Below are 16,071 nucleotides of genomic sequence, written 5' to 3' on the forward strand. Positions count from 1 at the left end.
ATGGATGTAGCTGAAGGTGAGGACAATGCAGGAACATCACATTTAGAGGCTTATTCATCAAGTTCATAGGTGGTGTCAGGCCTCTGCCAAATGTTGCATTTTCAGAGCACCCTTGTAAAGGAACTGTTACTGGCCTTGCACGCATCCCAACACTCATCATACGTCATATCTAATTTGTGTCTCCATGTGTATGCTCAAAATATGTAATACAGGGATGCATTTACTGCTCAACTTTGTTATTTTTTTATATAACTGTTCCAGTTTAAGGGAAGCTGGACCAAGACCAACTCCATCGAAACAATTTCTTAATTGTCCTTCAATATATTTAGCTCTTTCCAAGGTTCAGACTTAAAGCTAAAGGCTTTGCAGACTGGAATCGCCTCCCTCTAATTGTGAGCTTGTGAACTCAGTCCCTGGATTAGTTTTTCCTCTCTTTTTGATTTTTTTTAATTAGAATGTTGAATGTCTGGTCTTAAGCCCCCTGAACCTCGATACATGTTGGTCTCACGTCTGAATAACCCCAGAAAAAGAAGATTTCTCATATGGTAGATCAGTCTTTCTCTTATTTGTCCTCTTGCTGAGAGGGGGCTTCAGATTAACTGCTCACAGTGTGAATACCCAGCAAAATACTGCACATACAGCGTGCGAGCAAATCTAAAGAATCACAGCATACTAAGCTTGACCACTGTTGGACTGTATACAATGAAGAGATTATTACTTTGACAGTGTATTCGAGAATCCTGCTTGCTCAGACTTGTGACAAGCAGGACCGAGCACCTTTCATGCCATAACTTCATATCATTCCTTTCCAGCTCAGCACTGCTCCTCAGCAGCGTTGCCACAGCAGTTACAAAGACACGGGGTTTGAGCTCCCTCTCGCACGCCAGGTCCCAAATACCACACATTGCATCAGTAATAATCCTGTCATGTCTGAATAAAGCCATTATGGAACATTTACGCAACAGAGACCAACGTTTGAATGCCAGAGCCATAACTTTAACACAGATGAAGCCAGTAATACTGCAGATTCCTAGTCTTTAAAAAAGCCTTTTATATCTGAAGGTTTATTTTGTTGGCACAAATTACCTAAAGTAAATAAATGCACATTTGCACATTTGAGTGCATGAAATAAATAAAGGTGTGCATTTAAAGCATTGTTTCACAGCGGCTCTAGAGAGTTGCTGCACTTAAAAACCATTTCCATGTTTCCCAGAAACATTTGTCTTAATATGCGACAGCAGAGCTTTTGTGTTTCGTGTTTGCCCACGACTGCTTTGTTAACGCCGTGATTTGTTTAGTTTTGTTTAGACGTGACGTCTTCCATAAGCTGCTCCTTTGCGAGCTCTGTGAAGTTCACAGATCTGTATCTTCAATATGTGTAACAGAGTGGGAATAGATTGTTACAGTTTTCCTCGGAAAATGCAAAATGAAAGGTTTATCCACGGAAATCGGACAGAATGTCATCACAATGTGTGTCACGAATTCTCCACGTTGTACCGTGCACACAAACCTCCGGCCTGCACTTGAGGAGGTAGATAGAGATGCTTTTCCTTATCGCACTTCAATCATGTACATCTCCACTTTTCATGCATAGCCACTTTCTCTTTTTATTGTGTTCCTTTCATGTCTCAATCTATCTTTCTAATACATACCCAGCGAATTGTCACATGCATACACACAATAGTCCCCCCCCCCCCCCCCCCCCCCCCCCCCCCCCGCCTGTGGTTGCAGGAAACGTGTCTCAGTCACAAGCATTATCCAGATATCTTCTGGATGTGCTTGTGAACACGGTGGGGGCAGTCACGGTGATGTATGGCTGTAATCCCGCCGCTGCAGCATGACATGGTTGTCAGTTGCTACGGGAGACGAGATGATTTATATTCTGCAGCTCTGTTTATGGCCTGATATAAGTGATGTTAATGTTCAAGGCCCGATCCTGCATTCTTGTGCATTAATGATAGGGTCCTGCTACTCATTGGAACAAATGAAGACAGACACTTTTCCTGGCTTGGCTTTTCATTACCTTACTTAAAAAAAAAACTGTTTGTAATGATAAAATACTTTTAGGTCCACAGCCATAACCAAAGTAGAAGGGAGGGAGATTATTTATTCACCCCAAGTCATGTTCACTGAGAATCTGTGCACTTCATGCTGCACGCTGCTGTATCTATAATTCATGTGTTAAAAAAGAGGCCGATTGGTCCTTTAACACAGAGAGAACAGCCAGGTCCCTCCCACTGTGGTGCATGATGAATGTTTCCTCTTCCTCATATGTCCCATTGCGGTTTCGTTTACATGTCCATCTGCTGTGCTTTATTTGCCACTCACTATTTGTTGCAGCTGAAAATACGTTAGGTCGTTGGGCAGTGGAGCAAGATGCATGCATAAGGTTTGACAGGCCGTGCAGTGCATCAAAATGATAAACCTTTGTACATGGCTGACTTCTTCAGGCAAAGGAGATGACCATTATTGATTTGAGCGGGGGATAAGATTGGTAAATGAAAGGAAATCTATATAGATAATATACAGGGCTTTAAAGGAACACTGTGTTAATGCAACATGAAAAAATACTTGTGGCAGTATTACCATTACGCACACTGAAGTGTTTTGAGCGGGGTGTTAAACCTCATGGAAGACTGATTCAAGTCAAAAAACAGCAGAATTCCAGGAAGGTTGACCCTTTCCAGCCTCTTGTCACATTCATTCGGGTTGAGTTTTTATTTGTAACTGAATGAAAATGAGTAAAACTGAAAAATCCCTTTGAGGTCTGTGCTAACTCGCCACAAAGTTGAATGACAGTGTAATCATTGTTTACAACCTGTACATGAGCAGCATAAAAGTGTATCTGACACATAATAACAGCTGTACCCTGCATGCTAATGGATTGGACATTCGTGGTTCCCAGATGATGACGGCTGAGATGCACCGTAGAGCCAAATGTCTCAGCTGTTGTTGGATGAGCTGCCATGAAATTTGGTTTGCAGTCTTGCTCACAAGCTACTAGCTGCTAATGCTGGAGGTCCCAGTTCAGAGCTATTATGTTACTAAAGTCAAATTATTCATGTGATGTACATGAACAACATAATTCTGACTCCTGACACATTAAACGCTGTCTAATTGGAGAAGAATCGACATTTTGTTGGTCCACTTGTGATCAGAGACTCGTGTTACAGGCATAACGACCAAGAACCATGAATGTTTATCAGCAAAGGCTGATATAATCTGCTGTTGGCGATGTTTGTCATTTTAAAAGCAGGTCCATGCTGAGCAGGCTGCCACCTGACTGTGTCGCACAAATTAATGTAAAGAGCAAGGACAGACACGGGGTTTGATAAGAGGCTGGATGGCCTTGGAGCTCAGTGAATGTCAGTCAGTCTGGAAGCAGATCAAGGTGACAAACAATGAATCAGCAACAGTTTTGATAATCAAGTCGTCATCATTTATCAAGCCAATAACAAAGATGCACTAATTCCAATGTTTGAAAAGCCACTTTTCTCTGCTTTATATTGTTGTATATTGAATATCTTTGGGATTTACACTGTTGATCAGACAAAAGAAGCACCTTGGCTTTGGGCTCCTAGAAATAGTGAGGCTTTTTTTTTTTTTTTTTTTTTTTGCTATTTTTTTGCAGCAGACTACACTTGAATGAATAATCACCAGTAAAAATAGTGATAAGTTACAGCCTGTGTTGACTTTTTGGCGAAGCAGCGTCCTCTGAACAGAAATAGATGTTGTGTCTGAATGAGTCTAGTTTGTGACAACAGTTGTAATTATTACGAATTATGCATTAATCGTGCTCCCCTCATTGTCAGAGTGGGACATTTTACAAGTGCTAAAAAATGAATAGTGTGAATGACAGAATGTTGTCCTTCTAAATTAAGAGTTCTGCTGTTTCAGACTCGCAGCGTCACTTCATGATCTCTGAGTCATGCAGATCCTGTGCTAATGAATGTAAAAGTGAAAGAATTCAGACTGGGAAATCATTGAATTTTTGATGAGGCACTAAGGATCATGAATATATTTATTTTTCTTTTTATTCTTTTTATTAGACGACAATGAGGTGTCAACATTTCTCAGATTCAGACTCTGCTCCATTACCATTATAAATGCACCGTTCTGCTTGGTTCATTGCATCACCTGAATGAGTACTACAAAGAGGGAACAAAAATTGGTTAAAGGTTTGACACAACGGGGGAAAAGTTGGAGGGCTCTGGAGTCTGCCAATAATATGAAAATATATGAAAATAAAAACATGTGCTGTATATTCTAGTGAGCGGCCTTCGCAATCTTCAAACAGCGAAGACTTCAGCGTGACTTCTACTGTGTCGCTATTTTTGAATAGATTTTGCATTAAAGTTGTGCCATTTACTGCTTTTTTTTTCTGGGGAGGGTGAGCTGTAGATCCACTTTGATCTAACACCGGAGACTTTGCTTGCTTCTCTCTCCTGTCATCTAATATAATATTAATATTTATCCAATATTATTCCTGATTCGGTCGTTAAGGTAAACAAGAATGAGATGTGGGGCCACCCTTTGATCACAAACTGAGGACTGTAATTTCCTCCACTATAGGAGTAAATAGCACATTAATATTCCAGTTTTTCTGTGTGCTTTTAAAGGTGTGGTGCTGAACTACCCTGAGGCATGCTTTAATGTAGCACCACGGACCGCATCCATATGAATAAATGTTTGTGTGTGTGTGTGTGTGTGTGTGTGTGTGTGTGTGTGTGTGTGTGTGTCATTGCAGGTATGGTGAACTACAGCGAGGTGTCTGGCTACCCCCTCGTTCAGCACTGGAGTCTCCGCTCTGTGCTGTACCACGTCAAACTCAATCAGTGGGTCCTCTCTCAAGGTAAATCACTCTGCGCTTGTGGCAATTAATTATATATATCATTTGTTATTACTGATTGTTTATTTATGCTGGAGGAGACCGCACTCAGGCCTCAGTGGCATCAACTCTCACGCTCTCCGCGGAGAAAAACAACACTGTCAGCTATCAATTATTTATCGCATTGTAATTAATATGACACATCAAGGTTAGCAGCTCATCATAACAGCTTGGGTACTTTAATTTTCCTTTTTGATGAGCGTGATTAACAGGCTGGCAAGTATTCAGATCTTGAACTTAAATATTCTGTACTGACTCATTTTCGCTGCTTTGACGTGCTGAACGTGCACTCAGTGGTAAGAGAATAATGTGCATGCAGAAAACATGCCTGCAGATGAGCACACATTTCATAATCAGTTCTCATCAGCAGCAGAGGCATTTTTATGGTAATAAAGTTCTTTATAACATATAAAGAGCTTCACCGCGGGGCACGTTGCCGGTTGTGTAATGCGGTGCTGAAAGGTTCAAGTTCGGTCCATTATATCAAATTAAACCCTTGTTGAAACAGTCAATTATGGACTAATTGTGGTGGTGCTGTGCTGCTGCAGTGCTTGAAGAACCCAGAAAGGCAATAAATGGGTGAGGGTCAAGTTCCCGTTAATCACAAATTAGCAAAGTGTCACTTCAAAAGGCTACAAACTGAAAAGCTGCTCAAGAAGCACAACCAAACAAGAGGGACATGGAGCTGTAAGACACAGCGCTCACTGACTGTTCTAATTAAACCTCAACTCCTCTGTTAATGCTATAAACTTTTAATATCCGACAGGCACACGGTGTTCTACAGTGCCTCTGAAGATATGCATCCGAACAATGAAAATAAACCAGGATAAACAGGATTTGTTACTCTGGATATCAAAGTTTCAGCAGTTCACTTAAAACAGTGGCCTTTCCAGGGAGCACGCTGACCCTGGCTCTCATCATGGTGAGCTTAAGTTCAGTTACTGCCGCACAGCGCAAACACACAGTTGTTACAGCCGGTCCAGAAGGAATGGATACGTCCTTAATGGGAAGCAGAAAAGCCTTAAACAGATTTACAGGTTGTATAATGGCAGTAAGAGATGAGGGAATGTCAGTGTGGCGAGTGATGATCAAAGACTGGTGAGACATGCTGTGTCTACATCTGCTGTCATGTGCGACATTCACAGCACTTTGCTGTGTTTTTTTTTTTTTTTTGAAATATGCATTTTTTTTTTTCATTTCAGTATCTTATAGAATTTCAATACAATGCCACAAAAATAACTTGCTAGTTTTTTCTTCATCCTGTTTCCAGCAGGCTTCATATACCTCCAGCAAAAAGAAAAAAAAAAAAAAAAAAGAAAGAAAAAAAAAACATGCAAATGAATTCAATTGGATGGGTAATGTATGCATGTACTGGGTTCCCCTGCTGTAAAAATTAGGGCTTTGGAGCCTTTAACTACACAACAGTGCACAGTTCCTCAGAAAATGAACTAAAGTTGAACTGGGAACAATATATTAATATTATTTCATCTTGAATAGAAAAAAAAAGATAGAAATAATTGACTAAATTTTTAGATTACTCTATGTCACAAGTTATTCTTATATAGCACCCCTACAGCGTTTCAAAAGGTGGATCATTTACGAAAGAGATTTCTTAAAATTAGAGTATGTCCACACTTTGATGGGTAAATTTCTAAGTGCAACGTTTTCTTTCCATTTCAGCCCTCCAGCTGGGCTTTTCTGCCCCCAGAACAAAGCTTTTCCAAAGCAGTCTCCAGAGTGTGTCAATCTTAAAATGCTGACTTGGTCTTTCGGTGTGTACGAGGTAAATGGAGCCCAGTGAGGGTTGGGGGCTTCGTGCTAGTTAAGTTAAGACCACAGCAGTTAGTCGCTTCTCGCTTTCTTCATGAGCGTTCATTTTAAATGTCACCGTAGCCGAATACGCAGATGATCTCAGAGAGCAGGAGGAGGCTGAACAGAGGTTTAGCAGACTGACAGCTGACTGTCTTGACCTGCACAGTCACAGTCGATTGAGTGGCAGTGAAGTCAAGAAGACTTCTTCCTGTGGTTCTTTTTCTGGGATCACGCACAAACCGGGAACAGTCATCAGCTTTGACCTGCACTTTCCAGACTTAACTGCCCAGCTTAGCATTTCTTACTGCTTTATTTTACACACACATCTATAATGCCAGTAATGAGGTATTAAGCAAACAAATGCATTTCTGTTGTCTGTTGTTATTTTTACTTAAATTTGTCGTTTACCCCTCAGTAAAATCCACATGGCTCTTGCAGCATCTTTCCTGGCTGTATGAGTAACTCCTTTTGTTTTCACCTGTCAAAATTTTGCAGATATTTTATATTTCATTTTCATGGCATTTTGCAAACAAACAAACAAACAAACAAGCAAAGTGTAGTTTATGACACAAGGAAGAAAAAGAGACGTTGCCAAGAAGCACCAAGCAGGTCTGACTCTCTCATTATCATACATGCTTTTATTTATGAGACTTTTTTTTTTTTAAGACTAGGTTTGATATTATGAGACTGTCACATGCAAATATGATGACGGATATTGCAGCAGATGCAGATGGATGGATTGGTGGATAGGTAGAAAGGAGGTCATACAGGAATATGTATTCCATTTTATTTTCCTTGTCTTTCTCTCTGTCTCTCTGATAGCCTGTCACGTATCACAAAGCTTTGTATCCATACCAAGACCAAGGCATTCTGACAGTGCCTGCCATGGAAACTTCACAGAGTAAGATAACTGTGGATAGGTATTTAGTCAAGCAATACTTCCTCTGAAGGCTGCTCCTGGCTGCTGACACGTCAGGGATTATGCTGAATATTTCCTGACGGGTTTCTCAGCGCTAAATGTATTATTCTATGAAATCTATCTGCCTTTTTCCTTTTTATCCGCCTCACTAACAGAACTTGACTTGTTCTGTTGGCATTGTTTCAGGGTGTAGTAAAACCTGTTGAAAGATTGCATTCAATCATTCTGCCTGGCTGGAAGAACAGTGTCATTTCCTAATTTGGATTTTTGTCATGCTGTAAGTGCATGCATTATTCATAAATCCATCAGAAATAGTGTCCACTCTGATAAGTGCAGCTGCCCTACTGTAAATACAGCCATGCCACCTCCAATGCATTTCCAGTGGTGCTGCTGTGGTTTGAAAGTGGCTGCCGCGTCTGCTGAGGATACAGTTTCTATTTTCCCTTCACTCAGGAGCGACTCGGCAGCCTCCGTCTTTTTTACTCCCATTTCCCACTTTAGCTCATCATATTTCAACAGCCACCGGAGGGGTGAGGCTACTGATTTTTACATCTGATAGCAAAGCCCCCATCGCTCATGCTCGCTGCCGCTCTCTGTCTCTCACTTCACTGGCCTCCTAATTTAATTTTAGAGGAGAAGTAAGAGCGAGCGGAGCGTGAGCGCTGAGATATTAATACTGCTTCTCCTGGAAATGATAATGATGAATTGCTATTGCACTTTTGCTTTCAAATATTTGCTGAGAGAGAATCCCAGCGAGCACATGGTCATTTTGTTATAGTGTGGTCAATGTGTCATATCAAAGATGCTTTCTCTGGGACTTTATTTTGTGGTTCTGCCTCTCAGTCAGTGAATTCACTACAATTAAGTCACCATTACCTTGCCCCACGAATCCACAGTCTCCTTGACAGTTATACACACTGGTTTGTAGAAGTCCGTTTATCCCAGCATCATGGGTAAAAACCTGTCATTTCAGTTTAGGTCTCTCCTAGGACACAGAACTCCTTAGGGAAAATCGCTGTGCAAATTAGCTATAAAAAGAATCTTTAACCCCGAGGGTTTTACTGCCACTTCCTGCATACTGGTCTAAATAAAGAGGGAAACACTCATCTTCAGCCTTTGAGTCGTTCTGACGTCTGCCCGCAACACCACAGTGGATGGTATATTCATGTCCAGTCAGAAATTAGGCTACATTTGTCACAGGTGGTGTGGTTTCCCCATGTTCGCTGATGAACCTCAGTGGGCTGTTTGATGTGTTAATGTTAAAGACTTATTTGAATAGAAAATATAGTCTTAAACATGTATTTTACAAAGAAAACTCTTGTATAACCAAAGCAAAAACAAAACAGCTGCTTATCAACATAATTTTCCCCCCCCCATACTGTAGATGGCTCAACCCATTACACCGTGTTGGGGCATGTCAGCAAGAGCATAAAAGCAGGAAGTATTTGCTCACCTTCCCCTTTAAACTCCTGAGAAAGCATGGAGAATGGAGCAAGCTAATACTGTACATAACACGACCACCACTAACAAGCATGGTTTGAAGTGCGTAAAGGTGCACATGAGACAAATGATGGGCTCTCATCCATATTGTCATAGTGTGCAATAAAGACACACCCATGCCTTACTCACCAAACTTCCAGGTTTTGATACAACCATACAAACAGACAGATATGCATGTAAAACTGTGGATATTGTGCCAGTTCATTGACTTTATGACTTTTGTGCTGCTGTTTTTACTAATTACTACTAATTTTAGCATTTCAAGCTATCATAATTACCCCAATTAAGGTTGACAAGCCCACTAAACCAGTGCAAACATACCATGCACGTGTCTCTGAGTGAAAGACAACTGCTCGTAGAGCAAGTGAAACATTGAACATTGAACAAAAGGCAGATTTGCAGTACAAAGAGGCACACTGTAAACATGAAAGCTGGCACTCTGTTTGAAACAGTGGATGCTCCGAGCTTATACAAAAGCATAATCTATATTCTGTCCAAGCTTCCCATGCTGCATTATTCACTCACACCAAATGGTGGGTGTTCTGATTCTGATCCTTCACCAGCCTCAAAGTTTTGTAGGCACCTCAGCTACAAAACACACAACAGTCCTGAAATTGTTTTAACATTGAGAGGATTTCATTCTGTATTAGTATGGTAAGATCATTTTGTACAGGTGAGCCTGTGCTTCTCCATGTCCATATGTGGACACTGTGTAAAATTAGCACTCTTTGGTTGAAAGGGTTCATGGAATAGTAAGCAGTTGGCTGAGATGCCCACAAAACCCATTTAAGACAGTGCCAGACACCTGACAGAACTTTTTCTTCACCCACTGTAATTTCAAATACCTGCAGTTAATAAAGTGAGACAAACCTGGATTAAAAAGGATAACGGAGATCTTTAATACTCAGAAAAGTCACCTGTTCCCTGAGAGTTTGCTCCTGTCAGAAACACTGACTGCTTGCGGTTATCAGACACACTTTGATTGCTCTTAAAATCATTGTTACTGTTGTAAGGTGATGGACATAACATTTTGTTCTAATCAAAAACATGACAAATGCTAATTAAAAACAGTAACAGGCTTCAGTAGTGGTGAACCTCCATCCTCTGGGCCGTATACAGCCAGCAAGACTGTTTGATCCAGCACACCAGGCAATATATAATAAATACAAAGAAACTGTCTATATAGCAATAACTTTTTCAGCAATAAAAGAAAACAACATGAAATAGTATACTAACCTGTCCTTGTAATGGTCCCTGAACACAACATGCACATAGTGGTGGTTGCCATGTCAATGCAAGGGTGACTGTCAAGAAAACAAGATGTGAAGTAGATGCGAAGGGTCACATTTTCCAAAGGAGATGGAGAAACGATTATTTTTGTTAAGTAAAATGCATGCGAGTGTGTCTAGTTTAGTTTGTGGGGATGCTCTCTGGACCGAGACTGGAAGGCGATTCCACAGGAGAGCAGCTTGAAAACTGAAGGCTCTGTCTCCTGTTCTACTTTTGGAGACTTCAGAAACCATAAGCAAGCCTGCATTCCGGGAGTGCAGCTCATGTGCCCGACAACCTAAACATGAAATCATCAAGCTGCAAAGCAACAACCTGCTACTGTGAGCAGCTCTTTTAAACACTGGCTCTTGCAAAAACGTTGTTTTTCTCAAGACTGACTGAGTTAACATGGTCACACACCAAAATCAGTATTTTAGCAGTCATTGAGTGCATGTTAGCATGTTGATGTAGCATTTAGCTCAATTCACCACTGAGTCTAAGTGCAGCCTCCCAGAGTTGCTCACTGCCTATTGATTCAGTCTAGTTAAAACAGGTAAATGTATGATTTTATGGGTTCAGTGGCTGCTACTGTGGCTATATATACACACACACACACACACGTATGTATATATGTAAATTACACTTCATATTTTTCTCATTTAAAATAACTTGAAATTCATGTTGTAGGCGACTGAAATTGTGAGAAACTGAATGTGAATATATGTCCACCTGAATGCCTTTATGGTATTCCTGTCAATACAGAGCAATCATACAAAAACCAAAAGCCATGTAAACATGGGGAGCCTTTGCATGGGTTCACCAGTGACATAAAATACTGTATGCACACACACAGCATGCATGGAGTGGGAACATACTGTACTCTTATTCAGTGGGGTAGAGCAGTTGTAGAAGAGATTTCCTTTAGTTAGTGCCAAGGCAGCATCTGTATTTATCTGTGATCCATGCAAAGCCTCTGAGACTCCACAGCTTTGTGTGCCTTATGGGGAAGACACATCAAAAACACGTAACTCTAGAAAATATGCTTTTTCAGAAAATGGGGTCTGGCTGAGCAAACAAACACATTCCTGTATTTTCCCTCTAACCCCAAACTCCTCTTTATTGTTTTGTTTCTCATTCCCTTTTGTTGTTGTTGTTGTTGTTTTCATTGAAAGCATTCACCACAATATTTCTTTTTTCTTTTTTCTCCATCTACCCAGCCTTCAGCTCTGCCATCCATTCTCTGGATGGGGCGACGCAGAGGAGTGACTTTGTCTCCATCCTCAGGGAGTTTGGGAACCACTACGTGCAGGAGGCGGTGTATGGCTTCCAGGAGTCCTGTACCATCTGGTACCCCAACAAACAGGTCCAGAGGCAGCTGTGGCTGGAGTACCAGGACATTAGCAAAGGTAGGACACACACACCCATCATGAGTGCATCTCTTGAAGAACTGTAATTCTAGTGTTAATTTCATTAAAGAAAGTAGTTCCATTTCCTGCGCTGCATACATATCAGGACGACACCACCAACACACACGATGAGCACAGTCAGGACTCAGTGTGTGTATGTCAGTAAACTCAAGTGTCAGTTATGTGCAAGCGTGCGTCTGCACGAGTGTATGTGTGTGCGTGTGCACACATATGTGCCGGTCGATGTTGCATGAGTTGGTTATATGTGGTGGATGCTGATGTGAAGCTGTAGCAGGGCAAAATGTTTGGGTGCCAGTGATGTTTCAGCTACATTTAGAGTTTATTTAAAGTAGCATCAGGAGCTTCAGTCTAAAACTATCAAGCTAATTAGCTAAAAGCATACGCTGTGCTATCATAAACAACACCCTTGCATGCTCCTAAAACCTGAAATCAATCTAAAATCTAATTTTCTTTGATTCAAATAAGACTGAAATGCACAGACTTTTAAAAAAAAAACCACAGGATGAGGTTGAATAAATATGATAAAAACTGACAAGCGCATTTTACCATAGCCTCTATAAAACATCCACACAGCCTCTGTGACGTCAGCCGTAGGTCTCTGGAGAGCCATTGTGAAGCTCAGTGACAATGGCTCCGGCCGTTGCCATCTTGGCAGTGCTTGACTAATGGGGGTCTATGGGGACCGACTCACCTTTGGAGCAAAGGAACTGGAGTTTTTGGCACTTCCGTGTTGGCTTCATTTTCAGCCCCGGAGGTTGCCACTTCCATTTGACACAGGACTAAGACTAAATAAAAAAAATAGCTGAACACACTCTAGAAATAAAAAAACAACATCATTTATTGGCCTGAGCATCAAAGGTAAGGTGAGCGTGTGTTTGTGACTGTGTGGGATGTATGAGGAACACTCTTATTTATATGTTCATTGATTGTACAGATTCATTATATGGCGCCCCCACAAAATACACAGAGGCACATATTGCTGTGTGTGTGTGTGTGGACTGGATTATTATGTCACAAATTTAGAACTGGCGGGACTCTTGATCATACCTCAGCTGCAGAGTAAATGCTTGCCAGGAGAAATACTTAAACGTCGCATGGGACCTCTTTTAACAAGGCTCTTCTCTTGTTCCCTTTTTTCTTTTCTTTTTTTGGTTGTACCCTGTTGTGAAGAGATGTAATGGGCTCCCAGGGTGGCAGTCTTTCAGAAATGCTCTTGAGGTCCTTGTTTCAACCATGAGCTGTTGCTTTTTTTCAGCACTCTTTATGGAAGTACCCTTGTAGATTGTTTGGTCGATCTTTTATGGGCTTTAGGTTGCAAACAAGCACAATCCAGCACTTCTCATTCCAAGGCATGTATATTTCACTTCAGTCCTTTTAACTGCTCAATGAAATGTCCTTGTCAGTTGCTGAAAGCTGGTATCTGATGTCTGGTAAGATTCAAATCTTTGTTGAGAAGATACTTTGTGCCCTTGATCAGATTCTGCTTCAGGCTTGGTTTCTACATAGGCTGCTGATTGAATTACTGGATGTTAGTGGGTCACGAACTTTGTCAAACCACACCCCACAGCTTGATCTTTTGGACATGGAAAACCCCAATACAAACAACACGCATACACCTGCAACATTTGGAGCTCAAATTAACATGATAGTTTATTTGAATTTATTTTAATGAGCTTACAAAACAGATGCCATAGATCCAAAAAAAGTCTGACTTAACTTAACCAATTTCACTGAAAGTAAACTGGGAAAAAAAAGTTTTCAGAAGTTTTATTTATTCTTTTGGTCACCTTTTAATATCAAATGCGGTCAGACTGTGCTGTAAAAGAAATACATTTTGCAGCACCCTTGGCCCACGCTCAAAGCACCCCGCCCCGGTCTTTGGGAGCTACAGATTGAGTCAGAGTTCATGTTCAACTGCTTCTGTCAACATAACATTTAACATCTGACTTTGATAAGTGAAATAAGTTTCTACTTCTCGATGTAAGATGTCATTAAAGATGCCTTTTTTTTTTGCTCATATTAATCGTTTCAAACAGCTCGACTCACCAGTGGATTCTTTTAAAAAGTTTGTTCATACGCAGACATTATTCTTCATCACACATGCCCTCAGTTGTGAATGCAGCTGCACTAATAGCTCTTCATTTACATACTTTTAATAGCCAGACAGTCGACACTTGTTCAATGACCTGTTTCCAAGCAAAAGTTCCTGTAAACACTCTTGTGTAACAGCCGTTCCGTGAAATGTAATTTAATCAGATGCCTCCATGTAAATGACAGATGCATACTGTGTTCAGTTATTTTCATTAGAAAGATCAAATTATGTTGGCATGTTGCATCTGTCAACACTGTATGTGTGTGACATCACAATGTGACGCCGCAATGCTTTTACCTTCTGTCGGAGTCTCGTGTGTGTGGTCTGCATCACAGCGCAGCTTTGTCACCACATCAGCGCTGTTCCATCTCAAGCAATTACAGTAAACGACACGAGCACCCTCCAGAAGCACTCGAAGCACTTGTGCATAAATGAACAATCAAAGAAGCAAAATGTTTTTGCGTTTTCTTTTATTCCTCAAAATGCTGGCGCACGTCTGTCAGCCATCCATCTTTTTGTCACCTGTTCTGTTCTCGGTGAGTCTCGGCGGAGATAAGTAATAGCCCGTCTCCACCTGCCGTTTCACCTCAGTGGCTCCGAACTGTCCGCGCTTGTTTCCTTTGTTTGCCGCGGCCACTTTTCTTCCCTTCCCTTACTTTGTCCAAGGACACCCCCGCTGCGCTGCTCACTCCCAGTTACCTCTGCGCTGACAGATGGCATTAGATGACTGAGTTTTCCAGACCTCATGAAAAGTGCATTACTCTTCATTTTCAGCCGCCTCTGACACACCGCTCGCACACCGTGCTAAACGATTCACAATCAACACAATCCAAAAAAATGCCACGATCCTCCTTCTCAGCCTCTTCTTCATAAAATGTGTGTCAAGTCCCCCCCCCCCCCCCCCAAAAAAAAAGAAAAATTTCATGCTACAGCAAGGCAGTTGAAAGTTCTTGTATGGATTGGTGTCAGTAAACTTTCCAACAGATTTTCTGCAGGACTGCATGGGATTAGTGTGATTGTGACATATGTAGCAGATTTTTCCATGAATAAAATCACGATTAGTATCCAGGACGGCTATGTTTCACATGTCCTATAGATTCATATGATGTGCTGGAAAGGAACTGATGTCTAAGTGTGATTTTTGGGGTTGTTTTCAGAAGGTAATTTGTTTCTAATGTTGGAGAAAACAGAGATGGTGTTCGCTTGATGCACTTCCAATTAATTCCAATTGGTGTAACCTTCTTAATCTGTCCATAGCAGGTCAGCTAAACATGTAGGAATGGGAAACATATCAATGAACATATGCTGAACTAACTAAACTTACATAAATGCTCACAACTTTGAATCTGTTTCCCCTGTGAAAAGTTTTTTTTTGCATAGGTCTTTCCAGTCAAGTGTCTGTGAAATTAGAAAACTATGAACCTGTAAAATGAAGCATTGCATAATTTCTATCACAAATTACCAAAACTGCCCATGCAGATATGTCTTACTGAAAACCCCATTTGCACTGTTGGATTTTTAAAATGCAGCAATACAATAGAGCTGCTGCTCATTGTAAAAAAGAATTACTTATCACACTACTTTTCTCTTTGCTGGTTGCCATTGACCAGGCTATGGATGTAACAGTAAGAGGAAGCCATGTTTCCCTCAGCCTACATTCCTGTTGTTATCAGTCCCCATGCTGAAGCCACAATAAAACATTGGATTTGTTCCATGTGGGACTGAAGATCTGATTGTCTGAACTGCTGTGGAATCTATCCAGAATCTATTTTTGCTGTCAGACGGAGCACGGTGATTACGTTGGGCTGTGAAGATCTGAAATTATTCAATCTAAGTGGGTAACTGTTTCAACGTGTCCCAGGACCATCCATTTCGACGGAAAGAAAAAGATTCCATTGGCAAAAACTTGAAATCAGAGTCATCTTTCTTAATCTCTTCCTGGCTTCTTGGAAACGTCCTGGCCTTTTGGAGGGAGTAATGAGCTCACAGGAGAGTTTGATGATCCATGTCCTCGCCCTTTGCTCCAAATACAAGATGCGTCCAACTGCAGCCTCCCTCCATATTCAGTGAGAAGCCAGGCTGATCGTTTTCTGCATTTTAGCCTCCTGGGGCACAGCTGCTACCGGTAGTTTTAAGGTTTATTTATGTACATGGTTAATAATTA

At 41.1% G+C, this 16,071-nt stretch overlaps 1 protein-coding gene across 5 annotated transcripts in view; it reads left to right on the forward strand.

Annotated features, from left to right (window-relative positions):
- astn1 (astrotactin 1) overlaps positions 1-16,071 on the forward strand; it is a 361,427-nt gene that overhangs the window by 205,272 nt on the left and 140,084 nt on the right. For all 5 annotated transcript variants that reach the window (XM_076744683.1, XM_076744682.1, XM_076744685.1 and 2 more), the window contains 2 exons: positions 4,748-4,852; positions 11,606-11,794. In XM_076744683.1, coding sequence (XP_076600798.1) covers positions 4,748-4,852; positions 11,606-11,794 — 294 coding nt within the window. The remainder of the gene's footprint in view (positions 1-4,747; positions 4,853-11,605; positions 11,795-16,071) is intronic.

Source organism: Chaetodon auriga, chromosome 12, assembly GCF_051107435.1.
Source record: "Chaetodon auriga isolate fChaAug3 chromosome 12, fChaAug3.hap1, whole genome shotgun sequence".
Taxonomy (NCBI): domain Eukaryota; kingdom Metazoa; phylum Chordata; class Actinopteri; order Chaetodontiformes; family Chaetodontidae; genus Chaetodon; species Chaetodon auriga.